Source organism: Zootoca vivipara, chromosome 15 (genome assembly GCF_963506605.1).
Source record: "Zootoca vivipara chromosome 15, rZooViv1.1, whole genome shotgun sequence".
NCBI lineage: Eukaryota > Metazoa > Chordata > Lepidosauria > Squamata > Lacertidae > Zootoca > Zootoca vivipara.
The window spans coordinates 30,019,415-30,036,067 of NC_083290.1; the positions used below are offsets into that span (position 1 = coordinate 30,019,415).

Consider the following 16,653-nt stretch of genomic DNA (forward strand, 5'->3'; position numbering starts at 1 on the left):
CAAGTCAGCTGCCCCCAATCTGTTGCGGGACTCCAACTCCCATCAGCCCCAGCCAGCCTGGTGATTGGTCAGGGAAGATGGCAGCTGTATTCCAAAAAACGGGTGGAAGGTGCCGGTTCGGGGAGCAAAGGAGCACTCCACCCAGGGCAGTCCCTGATGCTCCTCCTCATCCTCCCAACACCAAGCATGGCCCTCTCACCTCCTGGCCGGCACTCTCAGTGCTGCTGCTTTCCTCCTTCAGGTGGTCCTCATCCGAGCGCTCCAAGCTCTCCCTCTCCCGCAGGCCCAGGGTTCCCACCAGCTGCTCCTTCGCTCGTCCAAGATTGATGGAGCCCTTGGAGGGCCTCCTTCCCAGCTGGCCAGCACCCTCGGCAGCAGCGCTGGGGAAGGTGTTGTGCTCCTGGCCTGGATCGCCATCGCTGTGAGTGTACTCGGCACACAGGCTCAGGATGGTCTCCAGTCGCTGCCGCTCCTAAGCAAAGGGCAGAGGGGTGAAAGGAACGCTGTCAGTATCGGCATCCCAAGACTTTCGGTGCTCTGGCAGGAGCCACAGCTGACCCCTCCCCACCCAGGCTCCCTCCAACCTCTTGGCTCTTGTGGTCGGCCAGTTCCCTAACCACCGGATTTCCCCAGCCTTTTCACAAGGGAAAAGTGAGAACGTGGCATTTCGTGTTTTAGTCCAACCTGTTCTGTGTCTTATCGCGCAGCTGCTTCCGTAAGCACAGACCAAAGCTGGCGAAGGACATTTTGGTGCGTGAGCAAAGAAGACCCAAGGGCATTTTGCAAGCATGGACTCCAGCTAGCCTGAGACAATATCTGCCAGGAAGGTCTTGGAGCTCCTATGTGCATTGCAGCAGAAGGGGAGGAGAAACACACCCAGAGAGAGAGGCTTCCCTCTCCCTCCATAACACAAGGACTGGGGTGTCATCTCATGAAACTGAGTGTGGCTGGAAACTCAAGGCCAATGAAATTCTGCCCTGGGATCCTCTGGAAGGCAGAGAGGGTGGGGCAGAAATACTACAGACAGAAAGGGGAGAGCCGTGGTCCTTCTGTCCTTCTGGTGGGCATAAACTCAGATATTTAAGCTAGGTGCTGAACGGCACCTTAAATCTAGGTTACGGTCGCCACAACGTCTATTCACCTTGGGGGTCGTTTCCAGCGCTACAGCTCTATGATTCTATGATCTCAACTACGTTGCTTGACTGTAGCTTACTCCATTCACTTGTCCCAGTATGCAAGCAAGAGAAACACACACAGCGGAAATGGAAATGGTATTAACCAAGACCGAGGTTTTGAAAACTGCAGCAGCCAACCTGGCGCCCAGAAATCTCGCAATTGGACTCGCGCCAGTAGCAAAACGCACCTGGCACCTGGGGGATTTTAAATGCTGTTTCCTGGGGGTGGGGTTACCGTGGAAAAGAATAGGGTAGACTAGGTGGAACCACTCGGGTCTGGCCCAACTGCTGCAGCTAGCCATTGGAGGTTTTTATTTATTGAAAGCCTTCACACAGCAGCTTACAATATTTATCTGGTATAAATGCAATTTGAAATTTAAGGCTTGTATGAGCCCTTCTACAGGGACCCAGGTGGCGCTGTGGTTAAACCACTGAGCCTAGGGCTTGCTGATCAGAAGGTCGGCGGTTCGAATCCCTGTGACGGGGTGAGCTCCCGTTATTCAGTTCCAGCTCCTGCCAACCTAGCAGTTCGAAAGCATGTCAAAATGCAAGTAGATAAATAGGAACCGCTACAGCGGGAAGGTAAACGGTGTTTCCGTGTGCTGCTCTGGTTTGCCAGAAGCGGCTTTGTCATGCTGGCTACATGACCTGGAAGCTATACGCCGGCTCCCTCGGCCAATAATGCGAGATGAGCGTGCAACCCCAGAGTCGGTCACGACTGGACCTAATGGTCAGGAGTCCCTTTACCTTTACCTTTATGAGCCCTTCTATCTAATCCCTACCACAGAGATCTTTCAGAGAAGTGGTAGCAGCTATCTGTGCCCTTGCCCCCCCCCCCATGCTACAGATTACAGATGCCCGACTGGCCTCCCCCAGCAGTTGGGTATTACGTGTCGCTGCTGCTCCCATACAGGCACCTTTACTTTTTACTTTCAGGTGCCTCGTGAAAATCTTTTTATGCCAACAGACCCTGTTTTCTTGAGCAGCCAGTCATTTTAATGATCATATATATTTATATGTGATATATAATGATCATATATATAAAAATTGTATACTGTTGTGCTATATGGTGCAGACTGAAGGTATATAAAATACTTTCAAGCAAGCAAACATCTGATTCAGCGAATGAAACAATAAAGCCACCAGCTACCTAAAACAGGTGCCCAAGGAATTTGAAAGAGCCTCCCCAAGCAGGAAGATGGTCAGAGCAGGGGGGGCTCAGGAAACTTCCCTATGGATCTGCCTGCACAGCTTTTTCCTGCTCTCATGCAAGGAGCCACATCATAGGGTTCTGAAGGCTCCACAGGTGTGCTTTCAGAGTATGTCCCCTTGAGGAGCCTGATGCACCTTGACTCAAAGCTGGGCCTACAACAGGTGCCCTTTAGAACTGGCAGAGAGAGAAGGAGGCAGCCACCAGCAGGCTGGAGGAGCTTGGCACCCTTGGGCCTCACCCACCCCACTGGGAGAAGGGCCTCACTTGCCTATGCGCCTTTTCACTCCTGCACAGGTGTCCAGGTCAGCTGCTAACCAATGAAAGACAGAAGAGGCATTGTGGGTGGGGGCAAGGGGGGGGGGAGGAGAAAGAGAGGCTGCAGGGATACCAGAAACTGCTAAGGAGAAGCTTTGCTACTTTCCCTCCAGGACACAGTGAAATCCAAGTCTCCCTAGTCCCACTGCTAAGGAGAGCGCCCCCATTTTAGCTTGTATGTAGCCCAACTGGGCAGTGGGGGGAACACACAGGATCCTGTGCCAAGCTAAGCTTCACCAGGACTAGAGCAGGCAGGCTTTCGTGGGCAACCCCCAACGCTCATCTCTCCCAGACTCCCACTTCTACAAAGCCCCCAATCAATCCCCACCCATGCCACTGCTTCGGCTGTGCAGAGTGCCAAGTGGGATGGAGAGGAAAGCAGCGTGCAAAATGCACACAGGCTTACGGTACTCACAGTCAAGTCCAGAGTGACTCTCATCAACATCTCACAGAAACATCCCTCCAGGCCTCTCACAGGAAAGGAACACAAACACCTCCAGCCTCCCTCAACGAAGTCGAGAACCAAAAAACGCTCTCCGCTTACCCCGGCACGTGACCAGGCTAATGGCAGGGTGCGGGCCCAGCAGCAACAGCCTCTCTCTCCCCCCCCCCCTCCTTCCTGCCAGCTTATTTCTCCTCTGTGAATCACACAAGCTGTGCAAACAAGCAGTTGTGAGTCAGTGCCCAGCCACTGGCGAGACAACAGGCAGCCTGCAGGGTGCAGCTGGGGGGTGGGTGGGGGCTAGCACAGCAGCCCAAGGTGGCACACTCCACCAGTCTGAGCCAGGCAGACACACAGCCAGTCCTGAGACCCAGGCACAGCTGGGCAAAAAGGCTGCAGAGTTACTCTGGCTAGGAGCTGTGTGGTGCAGCTGGGCTGAGAGGCTGGGCACACAAAGCACCCCGCCCTGGTGTTAGCTCTGCCAGGGAGGGTCCCACCCAGAGTCAACAGTTAAGGGCTAAGAAGAGCCTTGCTGGATCCAGCCAATGGAGTATCCTGTTCTCACAGCGGCCAACCAGATGCCTGCGAATCCGTCAGCAGAATTCGAACACAAGAGCGCTCTTTCCTCCTGCCGTTTCCAGCAACTGGCATTTAGAAAGAAGCACTGCTTCTTCCAACTGTGGTGGCGGAGCACAGCCGTCATGGCTAGTAGCGATTCGTAACCACAAATTTGTCTAATCCTCTTTTAAATCCATCTAGGTTGGTGACTATCATTGCCTCCTGGGGGAGGGAGTTCCATAGTTTAACTGCGCTCTGCGTGAAGAAATGCTTTCTTCCATCAGAGTGCATTTTGGGCCCCTTCTGTGCCGTTCCCGGGGAGCACTGGGGCCCGTGATGGGATCTGGGCAACATCCAAACGTTTGGTTAGGAGGTGCTTATCACCAGATAGGAGCTGCAAGAGTTAACTCCAGGCAGGCGGAGCATAAAACAAAGCGACAAATGCCAGGCCAGGCTGAGAAGAGGAACGGAGCATGCTCAGTCTGGGCTGCATGGGGAAATCCCAGAGAATGCACTGTTTCAGGCCTGGGGGTTACAAGCCCTCCCATTTGCAGCTCCACCTCACCCCTCATCCCAGAGCCAAGTGTGCCTTGGGGGAAGAAGCTTGTTGTCCATCTGCAGGGGACCACAACCCAAACATTCCTGCCTCACTTCCCCAGGCAGACACTCTTGCAAAGGGGTCTGACTCCCCTGTTCTTTTATTCAGAAACTGTTCCACGCAGCTATTTCTGCCACCACCTTGCTACCTGCCTGACACATAGGCTGATTTTGCCCACCCCTTGATAACACCCCCTTGGTAACTGCAGCTCAAGGCTTGGCATGTGCAAAGCTGGAAATTCCAGAAATATCATTGACTTCCACCCCCATCCTCCTCAAACAATTAGCACACCTAGTTGTTGGTTGCAAGGAAATGCATGTATTTAAGCTTAAGACCCCGAACACTCCTGGCAGGGCAGCCCCCAGCCTTCCCTTCTCTCTGGGGAACGGTTATTCCTTCGGCCTGCCCAGGATCCACACATTCATTCCACATCTACAGTGTTAGAAACTCAGATATACAAGCTAATCACCAAACGGCACCTTAAACCTAGGTCACCACTGCCACAACGGTGGTGTTTTTTTAAAAAAATATATTAATACTATTCATTTAATTTCTCTACCGCTTTATATTTTAAAGAAAAAATAAATCTGAAAGCGGTTTACAACACACTAGAACATCAAATACAATACGAAAAATGTTTCAGAACATTCTCTAAGGGTCATTTTGCCTTCCCCTTCTTTATTTATTTACCTACTTAATTCTGCTGCCCACTAGCAGAAGTACTGTAGGAAGCCAGTGTGGTCTAATGGTTAGAGTTTCAGACTAAGACCTGGGAGATCAGGGTTCAAATCCCCGCTCAGTCATGAAGCTCACTGGGTGACCCTGGAGTCAGTCAAGTCACAGCCTCTTAACCTACCTCACAGAGTTGTTGTAGGAATTAACTGAGGGGGGGGGTTGAACCATGTATTCCTTAGAGGGAAAAAATGTGGAATAGAAATGCAGTATACAAGCTCTTCTGCCTAGATGCTCAAGAAAGCTGGAGAAGTCAGACAGATGGTGATGTCAGTCGCCAGCCTTGCATCTGGAGACCTCCACCTGCTTGCAATAGGTCCTGCGCAAGTCGCAAAACATGCCTGGTGCCTGGCTAAGTCCTAACACTGCGCAGCCCACCCACCTCAGAGGCACCGGCGGACCCCCCCGTCATTACAGAGGTCCTTGTGCCTGCTGCCTGAGCAGGTGCCGCACTCACCAGCCGCTCCATCTCCTGTTCCCGGAGGCGCTCCTGGCGCTGCCACCGATGGTATTCCCTCAGCTCCCCCTCGTCGCCGCTGAGCTCTGAGATGCTGTGCTTGCGCTCCCGCAGGGGCCCTGGCGTCAGCTCCAGCCCCCCAGACAACTTCCGGTGCAGGCGGGGGCTCTGGCGTGGCGAGGCCGAGGTCAGGGAGCCCAGGCTGTAGGCGGGGCTCAGGCCGGTTGCGTAGCTGGGCTTGCGTTGGCCAGGCTCCCTGGAGAGCAGGGTGGGCGAGGGGCTGCGTCCCCGCAGACAGGAGAAAGAGGCAGACGTAAGGTCCTCAAGAGGCTCCCTCCTCCAGCCACAGGGGGGCTCACCAGCCTTAGCCTGCACTGGGGGGCCGCCGTGAGGGGCTGGCGACACTGCCCGGCGGGACAAGGCGGGGCTGAGAGGAGGCAGTTCCCGCATGCTCTCCAGAGGCCGCCGGCTGAGTCGGGGGCTCTCGGGGGGCTGCAGGGCCCGGCTCGACTGGCTGAGAGGCACAAATCCCGCAGGCTCAGCTGGTGGGAAGCCTTTGCCCAGCCCTTGGCGGGAGGTGCCAGCAGGCGTGTCCCGCGCTTCCCGGAAAGGGCTGGGAGGCCTCTCCTGCAGAGCCGTGGCCTTGGTCCGTGGGGTGGAGGGTGACTGGAATTTGGGGGCCAGGCGTGGGCTGGTGGGTGGCTGTACCCGAGGGCTGCCCGGCAGGCTCTCGCTCAGGCTGGCAGGCAATGCAGGTGGAGGGGAGCTGCGTGGGCCCGGGCGGGGGTTCTCCCCTGAGGGCCGGGCCCTGCGGCTGGGCGTGGGACTCCGGGGACTCTCCTGTGTGGCCCTCCGAGCCATCCGCGGGCTCCCCGGCCCCCGTGTTGGGTTCGGGCCTCCGGTGCTGCTCGGCAGGTCCAGGCTGGCCCCGCCGTGAGGAGTCAGCATGGTGTGGTTGAAACTAGAAGAGCGAACGGGCACCACCGGAGGCAGGGCAGGGCCCTGGTCCTGGGTGCCAGGCGAGTGGCTGGCACAGCTGCTGCTGCTTGCGGGAGAGGAGAGGGGAGAGAAGGGCGGGGAGGTGTTTTCGTAGCTGGATCCCACAGACATGGCGCCAGGGCTCTGGGGAGGGGACAGCAGGTAGCGCCCGCCCCTGCCATTCACGACGGAGGAATCTGGCGACGGAGCATTGCCGCGGCTGCTGGGGTGCTGCCTGGGGGTGCTGCCTTCCTCCTCCAGCACCAGGGAGTCCATGATATCCTGCAAGTCTCGCTCGATGGAGCTGACCAGGGCGCTGTGGCTGTGCCGGGAAGCCTTCGCCGTATCTTGGTTGCCGTTCAGAAGGCTCTGGGCCTCTGTGGAGAGAAAGGCAAGGTGGGCTGGGTTAGCTCTTGCCCCTCCACTGCTCCTGCTTCCACCCCACTGCTCCTGCAACTACTGCAGCTCCCTAACCCCACACATGTTGCCTATGAGCCATGCTCAACTTCTGTGGGCGGGAAACTTTCCCCCGAAATCAAATTCTCTGGACTCAAGTCACCAAGTTCTGCATTGGCAGCTGAGACATCATCATCATCATTAATTAAATTTGTATAAATTTGCATATTAAATTTCTATACCCACAGGTCTCAGGGTGGTTGCAACATAAGCTCACAATATAAAAACACAAAATACATCATAAAAACAAAAACAACCCAATAACGCCACCCTCCTCAAGACATTTTAAAAGGACACTGGATGTCAATCGGCCAAGGCAATGTTTTTGCCATGCGCCTAAAGGTGTATAATGAAGACACCAGGTGAACTTCCTGGGGGAAAACATTCCACAGACGGGGGCTACAGCAGAAAAGGCCCATTCTCGTGTTGCCACCCTCCAGACCTCTCATGGAGGAGGCACCCAAAGGAGGGCCTGACATTTCACATTTTGCAAGGAGCTGCAGGAATTCCAAACCACGGCGCAACAGCAGAGGCTCCCCCACCCCAGACGTAATATCCCTAGACTGGGAGCTGGGGGTACTCAACCCCCAACAACCCCATGGTTATGAAGGCCAAGGGAACATCAGGGGCAAAGGGTCATGTGGCTATTCCAAGTGAGTGCAGGGGTGGAGGGCTGTGCTGTGCCTCCCGGAGCCCCACCTAAACCACACGCTTGGAATTCTCCTACCTGCTGTGAGCCCATGCTGGGGTGCAGGGCTTCGCCCCACGCTGGGAATCATGCTTTTCATCCACTTCGCCTCAGCCGGGTGGTTGAACCGAAGGAAGGTCGACTGGCCCAGGCAGATCATACACCCTGAAAGCAAATGAGAGAACTGATGGGGAGGGGGGAGATTCACAGTGATCTCACAGGCTGAGCAGGAAATCAACCCTATTAAAACATACTTTGGGGTCACACAGCAATCTCCCCTCTCACTGCGCATTGAACCCATGCCCCACAGGGGTTGCAAAAAGTACTACTCTGCCTTGGGGCCTCCTCCAAATGGCTGGGGTTCCGGTATGACTGACCCTGCAAAGGGCTCAATACCATGACAAGCCCATTGTCACTTTCCCAGGACAGCGTTGCAAGGGAGAGTCCAGCTGGGTCCCTTTTAATGGAGTTGGTGCAACACATACAATATGATCTTGGAAGCACGTCAGAAAGTGATCTGGTGGGTGCCAGATGTTACATGGCAACAAGCTGTGGGCAGAAAAGGAACAGAAAAGGCCAGAAAACGCAGAAATAGCTACTGGGAAGAGTTAAACCAGAAGTTGGGGTGCATCTGTGGCTCTTGAGATACTGTCAGGACTCCCAGCTCCCACCAGCTCTCAGCCAGCACGGCCAATGTCCAGGGATTATGGCAGCTCTCCAGTCTAGCAACATTTGGCGGTCCACAACTGTGACCCACCCCGAGTAAAAGGAATAGGACAAGACCAGCCTGGCCTGCAGGAGGCCAAATGAGGCCACCCTAAGAGCCGCAACCTGCTGACGGGGTTCAGATGCTGGGAGGCAGGCTGAGGTTAAATAATAGCAACAGTTTCCACTGTGAATGCTGTGGGGGCCCAGCCTTGCACTCCCACTCCAGCCCAGCTGTCCAAATCTGTGAGCAGCTCTGTGAGTGACAGGGCAATGACAAGGTGCCTTGTGCACACAAAAGGTGTGGCGGGGGGTGGGGGTGGGGGACTCGTGCGCAGAGGCGGAGCAGCAGGATTCTATGCCTGCAGGGGCAGGATTCCAGCTCCCTGGCTGGCCGACAAGCCAGCTCCTGCCTGGAGCGCTGCTGTGGAATGTGCAGCAGCATTTGCGGAGAGCCAGGTGTGGAAAGAAGAGGCCCGCCACACCCCCTCCTGCACACTCCTCCTGACATCACCGGTGCACTTGCAGAGGCTCCGACTTTGCCCACCCAGCACCTGCCATGGAGGCCACCCTGCTCCTAAGGAGGGATTGGGACCTGTCCAGAAAGAGAGCCAGGAAGGGCATTTCTTTATCTTATGCAAAGGTTGGGTGGCTCGGCTGACATCCCACCCCGCTGCAGTCCCCTGGCTTTCGCCAGGAATTCACAGCCCCCTCTTGGACCCCTTGATCCTGCGGCAAAGCAGGCGGTAGAAGCAGCTTCTTTTGGGAAATGGGACAGAAAAAAACTGGCACCAGCAGCTGCCCCTTTTGCAGTGGCGGCTGCATGCTTCCCAGCCACAAGTAGAAAAAAACCCACAACTAATTCCAGTCTTGTGTGCTCCCCAAATGCCAGAGTCAAATCCCTCCGGCCTCACCAGAGCCTGGCCAGGGCAGGTCCACACCACCCAGAGAAGATACACAAACAAACACACACACATTCCTATATTTCAGAAACTGCCGTGTTGGCAAGCACGTTCCTGGCCATTTTAAAAACAAACCAAGGAAATTGAAGGTTACTAAAAATGGAGCCTTTGGGTGCTCCATAATAACACTGACCAGCCCTTCCCCTGCCAGGACTGGATGCAAAGACAGCGCTGAGTTCAAGCCAGGAGCACCTTCCAGGCAGGTTGCACTTCCTCTGGGGTGCAGCTGCTGCTTTGTGTTAATCAGGTGCAGTCACATGGCTTCCAAGATCAAATGTGCAAACATCACAATCATCCCACCTCCTTCTTAATGGGATTGCATGTTTAGCTAATCCCAGGAGTCTGAACCACACAACCCTAATATCTGCTCCTTGCCACATGGGGAAAGGGAGAGGGTGTTCAGAAGCCTCCTAGTGGAGAGGCAGAGCATAGTCACGATGGCTACTAGCCATATTTAGGGCTATCCTCCATGAATTTGCTTAAGACTCTTTTAAAGCCACTTAGGTTGTTGTTGACAATCCCTGCCATGAGTTTCTGTGTGTTGAGAGAGGAATAAAAACTTTTCTCTCTTCACCTTCTCCATGCATTATTTTATATACTTCTATCGTGTCACCTCTTATCTAAACTAAAAAGTTACAGTTATATGTAGGTAGCCGTGTTGGTCTGACGTAGTCGAAACAAAATAAAAAAATTCCTTCCAGTTACCCACACACACGTAAAGGAGGAAAAGCATGTGAAAGTTGGAGGAACAGAGCATTTTTCTCCTTAAAGGTCTTAAAGGTCAGTATGTTGAAAGGTTCTCCAACTGGTTTCTGAATGTCTGATTTCTGCTGCCTGATTTGTGTGCCTTTTTATTATTTTGTCTACAGAGTGCGGGAGGGCTTTGCTGGTTGGTAATGGAATAGAGGGCATTTTGGAGGAGCAGGCGAAGAAACTAGATGTTATGGATCATGTTACAGTACTAGGCAGAATTCTGGAGAAGTGAAAACTGCTGCTCAATCCCTGCATGTTTCTCCCCCAGGGACAAAACTGATGCTTCTGCACATCCGCAGAAAGGACAACTTGACCAGCCTCACTGAAAATCTCTCCCCACCCCCACAGCTCCAGAGGGGAGCTGCCAGGTTTATCTTACAACGCAGCAATGAATCTTGCAGCTCTGTGCCTGCAACACAATATGTCTCCTCTCAAGGAAAGGCCTGGGGAAGCATTGGTAGCGCCCCCCCCCCGCCACTCCTCCTTCAGACAGGATGAAAGGAGGACTTGTGGGCAAGCTACTTTCCCAGGCGGTCAGCTTAAGCATCTCCTCCACTGGGCCACCCAGATGACTTAAGTTATACGGGCAACACAGACATGTACAAATTCTGAGTTCCCATCCCACCTTTCCTGAGTCCCCAAACACTTCATACCAGTCAGGAGGCAGGAAAGATCACTCTGGGGAGAGGGAGGGAAAGAGGAGAGAAAACCATTCTGTCCTCTGTCCTGCCTGAACCCTGGGAAGAAGCGGAAGTACGTAAAAGCAGGAGCCAGCGAAAGAACAGGTGGCTCTGTCCTGCAGAGGAGGGAGGGGGGCAGTCTGTGCTTCTCTGCCATCCCTATACAAGGCACAGCATGTGGAACACAGCCAAGGAGGGGGAGGAAGGGGGCAGTTGGGACCGTCCCCAGGGCTTTGTGCCCCACCAAGCTCTGGGTGCATTGGAGCACCAGAACGGCCACACGTCAAATCCCCCCCCCTCAAACAATCTGCTCTGTAAATCTCTCTGCTCCCCTCCCTCCTCAGCAGCATCGCTGGTCCTTTGTGCTGGGATCTCAGAGATAAATCACCCACGCCTGAGCTGCTCCCCATCTGGACTTCTGATCCCTGATGGCTGCCTGGGAAAGGCACATATGGACCATTCTCATTATAATGTCTATAGCAATTCAACTATGCAGTAGTAATAAATCATGCCCTTCACTTTGCTCACAACAACCCTGTAAGGTAGACCACTGACGTTCCTTTTTAAGGATAACCGGCAGCTGAAAACAGTGGCTTGCATGACCTGCTGTTTATCTTCTGGTCCTAACAGGCTCAGCGTCTAACTTCAAGTCTGACCAATGTTATAGGGTTAAGTGGATCCCCAGCACAAGAGCTAGGCACCACATAGCCCTGAAGTCAAGATGGCACAGAAAAAGCGACTACTGTATATTCCTGCGTATGAGACTACTTTTTAACCCAGTAAAATCTTCTCAAAAGTCGGGGGTCGTATACACCGGTTTGTATTTCTTACACGGCGAGTATATCCCAAACTCTATATTTTAACTGGAAAAGTTGGGGGTCGTCTTACACGCCCAGTTGTCTTATACGCCAGAATATACTAAGTTACCAGGAAACCTGATGTTTGGCGCAAGTCAGCCAGCAGATGCAAACATCCAAACCAGGGAATCGATCTGAGCCATCCAGGTGGGCTCCAAGCATTATTCCCGCCCGTCCCCCCACCCCACCCCGCGGCAGCCCCTTGCCCTGCCCATTTTTGGCTGACCTTCTGGACCTTGCTCCCTCAATTCGCAGAGACCCCTCAACAGAATCCACACTCTGAGCGCAATCTGCAACTCTTAGCCATTGCGCCGCCCACTGATCGGTGGCATAACTACCCAAGCATGCGGGGGGGGGGCGGACATAAGAGAGGGAGGCGGTTGGACTCGTCCAGGGAAAGCTTGAGGTCCACGCGGCCCAGGCAACCCCCCTTGTCGCTTCCAATACCATGTGATGCTTCCCCCCCCCCGTCGGGTGCCACGTCTCCTGTGGGCAGCGGAGGCGGCAAAGAGCGCAAGGGCCGCCAGGCCTGGAGCAGGATCAGAAGCCGTCCCTTGGGGAAAGGGCAGAGGGGAGGCGTGCAACGCGAGCCGAGCCGACTCGGAACCGGATTGCGGGCCCCAGCCTGCCTCGCTTCCCTGGGCCCGCCCAGCTTCTTTGCGCCGGGAGCCACAGCGCGTTACGCCGGGGGAGGGGACCGGCATTTGCGCCCGGCCAGGTCCAGCCCGCCGGCGCCACTTTGGGGAATCCTAAAAATAGCGCCTGCGGCTGGAGCGCCTGTTGCAAGCCCGGCGAGGCCGGAGCGGCCGCCGCCTTTTCTCCGTCGAAAGGCACCGCGGCGAGGAGGACGCGCGCGCGCGCCCGCCCCTGGCGCACTCACCTGCCCCCGTCGTGCCGCCGCCTCCTCCTCAGTGCAGCGCGCCCGATCCCGGTCTGGCCGCGCCTTTCGCGGTGCCAAGCCCGGCCCCAGCTGGCGGGGTCTATTCAGGGGGCGGCTCCTCCCCTGCTTCCGTCGCGCAGCCGGGCAGTGGAGACCGGGGAGGGGGCGCCGCTGAGGCGGACCTCTGGGGAGGGTCTCGGCAGGAAGGGGGGCGCAGCGGCAGGACCCTTGGAGATGGGGGGTGGATCGCCGCGAAGGCCCTTGCCCGGCAGGGCCGGGGTCGCTACCGGCGCTTCCCCCGGGAGCAAAGCCTGGACGGCTGAAGGGCTGCGCCCTCGTCTGGCCACGAGGCGGCTGGCCGGGCTTTACTTCGCGCAGGTCAGTAGGGACAGAGACTGCCCGTCGAGGCCGTGGCCGAAACGAGGCTGGGACTCAGGGGCCGCCCCCACTCCGAGGACTCACTAGTAGTAGCAACCCTTTCGGTCGACTCAGCTCTGGGTGGGGGTGGGGCAGCCATGATACTGGCCTGCCTTACAGGGTTGTTGGGAAAGGTGCCGGAGAGAAAACCGGAGCCGTGACCAGTTCAGAGCTGCGGAAAGGCGCCGCTCTCACCCGCTTTTATTCTGCCAATAAATTATGTGCTAGTGGGTCCTTAAACAGTTTCAACGTCCCTTTGAAAGAAGCGGGCCGCCACACACCCCCAAAAAAATAACAGCGCCGCCACGCCACCCCCAAAAAAACCCCTTTTGCCTCCCCATTTAGGCTCTACACAATTTTGGACTCTTCTTTGCAGGCGGCTGCCAAACCCAAGAGCATCGCAACATTATTTTGAATGCCCTCTTTTCTTGTGGGGGGGGGGAGAGTGAAATCACCCCCTGCAGTGTGGACCTTGCCCGCCCGCATTATGTGCCACGGAATGACACCATGCAGGAGCCAGGCTGCTTAAATTGTATTTTCACTGTGACTTCCTCTAGCTCAGGCATCCCCAAACTGAACAGCTATCTCACAAGCTCCCTGAGAGACAGTGTGGGTGCAGCAGACATCAGACACCTATGGGAGAGGCTTGCTTCTATCGTGCACCTTAAGCTCCCTTGCAGGGCCATTGTGAAGTGAAAATGAGAGTGAGATGCACTGAGCCCTGAAAAAGGGGCAGGAGAAAAGATTGTGAGACAGAGAAAGCAAAGCAGCCACCTCTTCCTTTCACTGGAAAGATCAAACCCTCACAAGGTGACCACTCTGGGGCATGAAAGAAGTGGGGCAGCAGGCTCTCCCCCCCCCCCCGAGTCTGCCTCAACGCCAAACCTCTTTTCACTTCCCCTGGCTTTTGTACTGCTTGGTCCGTTTAAAACGCAGCTGGCTGCTTTAAACTGCTGTTTTGTATGGTAGTGTTGTAAAGCTTGGTTTACATAGGTGTGCTTTTAAAGTTTTTTTCTAAGCCTCTCTGTAAACCTGTTGAAGATGGTGCCTGATGTCGGTGGTGGCATAAATAAAAAAAGAAACAGTGCTTGGGAGAAGGAGAAGGTACCTCAAAGGAAGAACTGGAGAAGGCCATGCCTTGGATGGCCTGGACAAGCCAGCAGAAACTGAAGCCAAATCATCCCTGAAAAGCAAGTGTCCCGCAGGTTAGTAGTAGCACAAGCTACCAGTTGTCTCTCCGGGAGGAAATTCTGGGCACAAGCCCCCCCCCCCTTGCCGGCTGCATGGACTGGGTCCAGCCTTTCCTCAAAATGGAGTAAGGACCTCATTGGCGGAGGCTGCTGTCGGTTAGAAAGCATCTCCCTCCCACCCCCAGGTTGGACAAAGGGACAGGAGAGATCCAAAGGCCAGGTTGTACCCCAGCTATGGCTAAAAAGGGCCAGAGTGAAACCCCAAGCCCCCTCCCTTCAAATCTCTAGGTGCATCGGTCCCTGGGACTTTCTGCCCCCTCCCAGGATCCCATTTTTGGTCAGAGTGCACACCTCAGCCTCCTGAGCTGCGATTTGGGATGTGCATTCAAGGGACATGGCAATGATGTGCTTTGAAGTAGGGCAGCCTTGGTGGGATTTACTAGCATGGAAAATATAGGGCAACTGCAGGGTCCTTTGCAGGGTGATGGGCTGCTCTGGCTTCTCACTGCTGCTGCTGCTGCTTCCGTCCCTCCCACATGTGAGATCACAGTTTAGCAGCACAATGGGGGGTGAGGAGAGGGGGGAGGCATCTATAAGAGCACATCTGTGTCTGCAGTCTGCTGGCTCTCTCCAGCCAGGCACAACAGGCTTCGGCCCACGCCTTGCAAAAGCATTTGAGTGTGTGTGTGGCTGGGATTGACTCAGTCATGGAGAGAAGTAGCTCAACTATTTTCCTCTCTCGGCCCAGGGGAGTCCTCGGGGCTATTAATTTTTAAAATATTTTTAATGGGATTCTTTTTCCAGGGTCTCGGCGGGCGGGGGTGGGGGGTGGGAAAGAGAATGATTCAGGCAGGAAACAGGGAGTCTCTGGAAAATCTGACACTGTGATCTTTGTATGAAAGGGCTGGCTGCTGCACCCGGTGGTGTGTGGAGGAGCTCCCTAGAAAATGTGTGTGTTTGGGACGGGGGGGGGGAGGTCCTTAAGGAGGCCACTAGTTCCAGATCCCCATTCTTTGCTCTGCAGAGAGCAACAATTCGCTTAACGGTTTCTTCAGTCCACACCGAAGCACAGACACCGACCCCATTCCGAAGATAAAATGACAATGGGGAGGAGGAAATAAGGGACTGAATATTGGAGAAAGGGAATAGCAGTGCTATATCTCGGGGCCGGAAGCAGCACATGCTTAACGGGTGCAAAATGGGAGCCTGTGTGTTAGCACCTTTCTGATGCAGGCATGTGGTTTTGCGGCACCATTTCAGGCAGGCGAGACCTCCTGGGGAGGCACCAGAGCTCTCCACTGTGGTCCAAGGCCAATGCAAATAGTGTGTTGGTTTGGTCTTTCTATTATTATTATTATTATTATTATTATTATTATTATTATTAAATAACAAAGCCCCCAAGAGCAGTAAACACTGTGTGCAGTCACACAATACTATAATGCATCCTGAACATCAGTTCAAAAACCAAATTGGGGCCATTGCATTCTTAGGCCCAAAGAGTGCATACTGTTTTGTGATATTTTGGTGGGCCTAAACATTATTTTTTAATTTTCTTATGGACCAATACGACTATGCTTTACTTTTTATGTGACCTGAACATGTGACTCCATGGCTCTCAATGTGTCAAATAAATACTTTAAATCTCAAATTAGTAGGCCACGTGAACTTGCAACATCAGGTCAGATCACCATCATCAATAGCTGAAGAAAGCTGTTGCACTCCTGTCCTGCTTTGTAGGCTTCCCACAAACATTTACTTGGTCACTGGGAGGAAGAAGGTGCTTAGCTGGGTAGGCTGCTGTTATAACCCAACAGGGCTGTTCTTAAAGAGGGAAATTAATCTCCAAGGGCCACAGCTGAATACCTGATTTGCATGCAGAATGTCCCAGGTTCAATCCCCAATGACATTTCCACATAAGACTGGGAGAGACCCAACCTGAAATCCTAGAGAGCCTCTTCCTGCCAAGCAGTGTAAAAAAAAGCCTGAATTAGATTGACTTAAATGGGCAGACTTCTCCACGGAACTGCTGTGGGTGACTAGTACTGGTGACAGACATGCTGTCAATTTCCTGACAAGTGTTCTGGGAGATGGAGAATGAAGTCAGGGAGGAAGTGGTGTACTGATGGGCAAATTGAACGAATTTCACTCAAATAAGACTAGGCTCATGTATGCTCCACTCATGACACAAAGGTCTATAGATACAGTACCCTAAATGATTGCCCTAGAACAGCTGGTCAAGGAACCAGCCAGAAAGGAGATGACCCTGGACATAATCCTAAGTGGCACCAAGGAGAACTTGGAGCAAGATGTAAGTGGGCAGTTTCCAAGAAAGTACAGTCACATTTGACTTCAAAAGAGGAAACTTCTAAAGAATGAGGTGATGGGTTAGAAAGGAAGTTTGCAAGGGAAAGTCAAAAGTCTCATTAACCTTGTCAGTAAGCAAATGAAGAAGGGTGTTTTGGCAGAGAGTACATTCTTAGACTTTCAAAAAGCATTTGATAAAAGCCCCTCACCAAATATTCCCATGTAAGCATAGCAGTTATGGAATAAGATCCTCTTATGGATCAGAAACTGGTTAAGAAACAGGAAGCAAAGAA

General features: G+C 53.9%; 1 protein-coding gene across 9 annotated transcripts in view; it reads right to left on the reverse strand.

Moving 5' to 3' along the window:
- PHLDB1 (pleckstrin homology like domain family B member 1) overlaps positions 1-16,653 on the reverse strand; it is a 41,522-nt gene that overhangs the window by 16,301 nt on the left and 8,568 nt on the right. For 8 of the 9 annotated variants that reach the window (XM_035140210.2, XM_035140208.2, XM_060268370.1 and 5 more), the window contains exons 5-7: positions 7,652-7,777; positions 5,491-6,845; positions 200-472 (exon numbers count right to left, since the gene is read on the reverse strand). In XM_035140210.2, the coding sequence (XP_034996101.2) occupies positions 200-472; positions 5,491-6,845; positions 7,652-7,777 (1,754 nt within the window). Of the gene's footprint in view, positions 1-199; positions 473-5,490; positions 6,846-7,651; positions 7,778-12,449; positions 13,151-16,653 lie in introns of those variants that run through there. The other variant, XM_035140216.2, reaches the window with a different exon arrangement.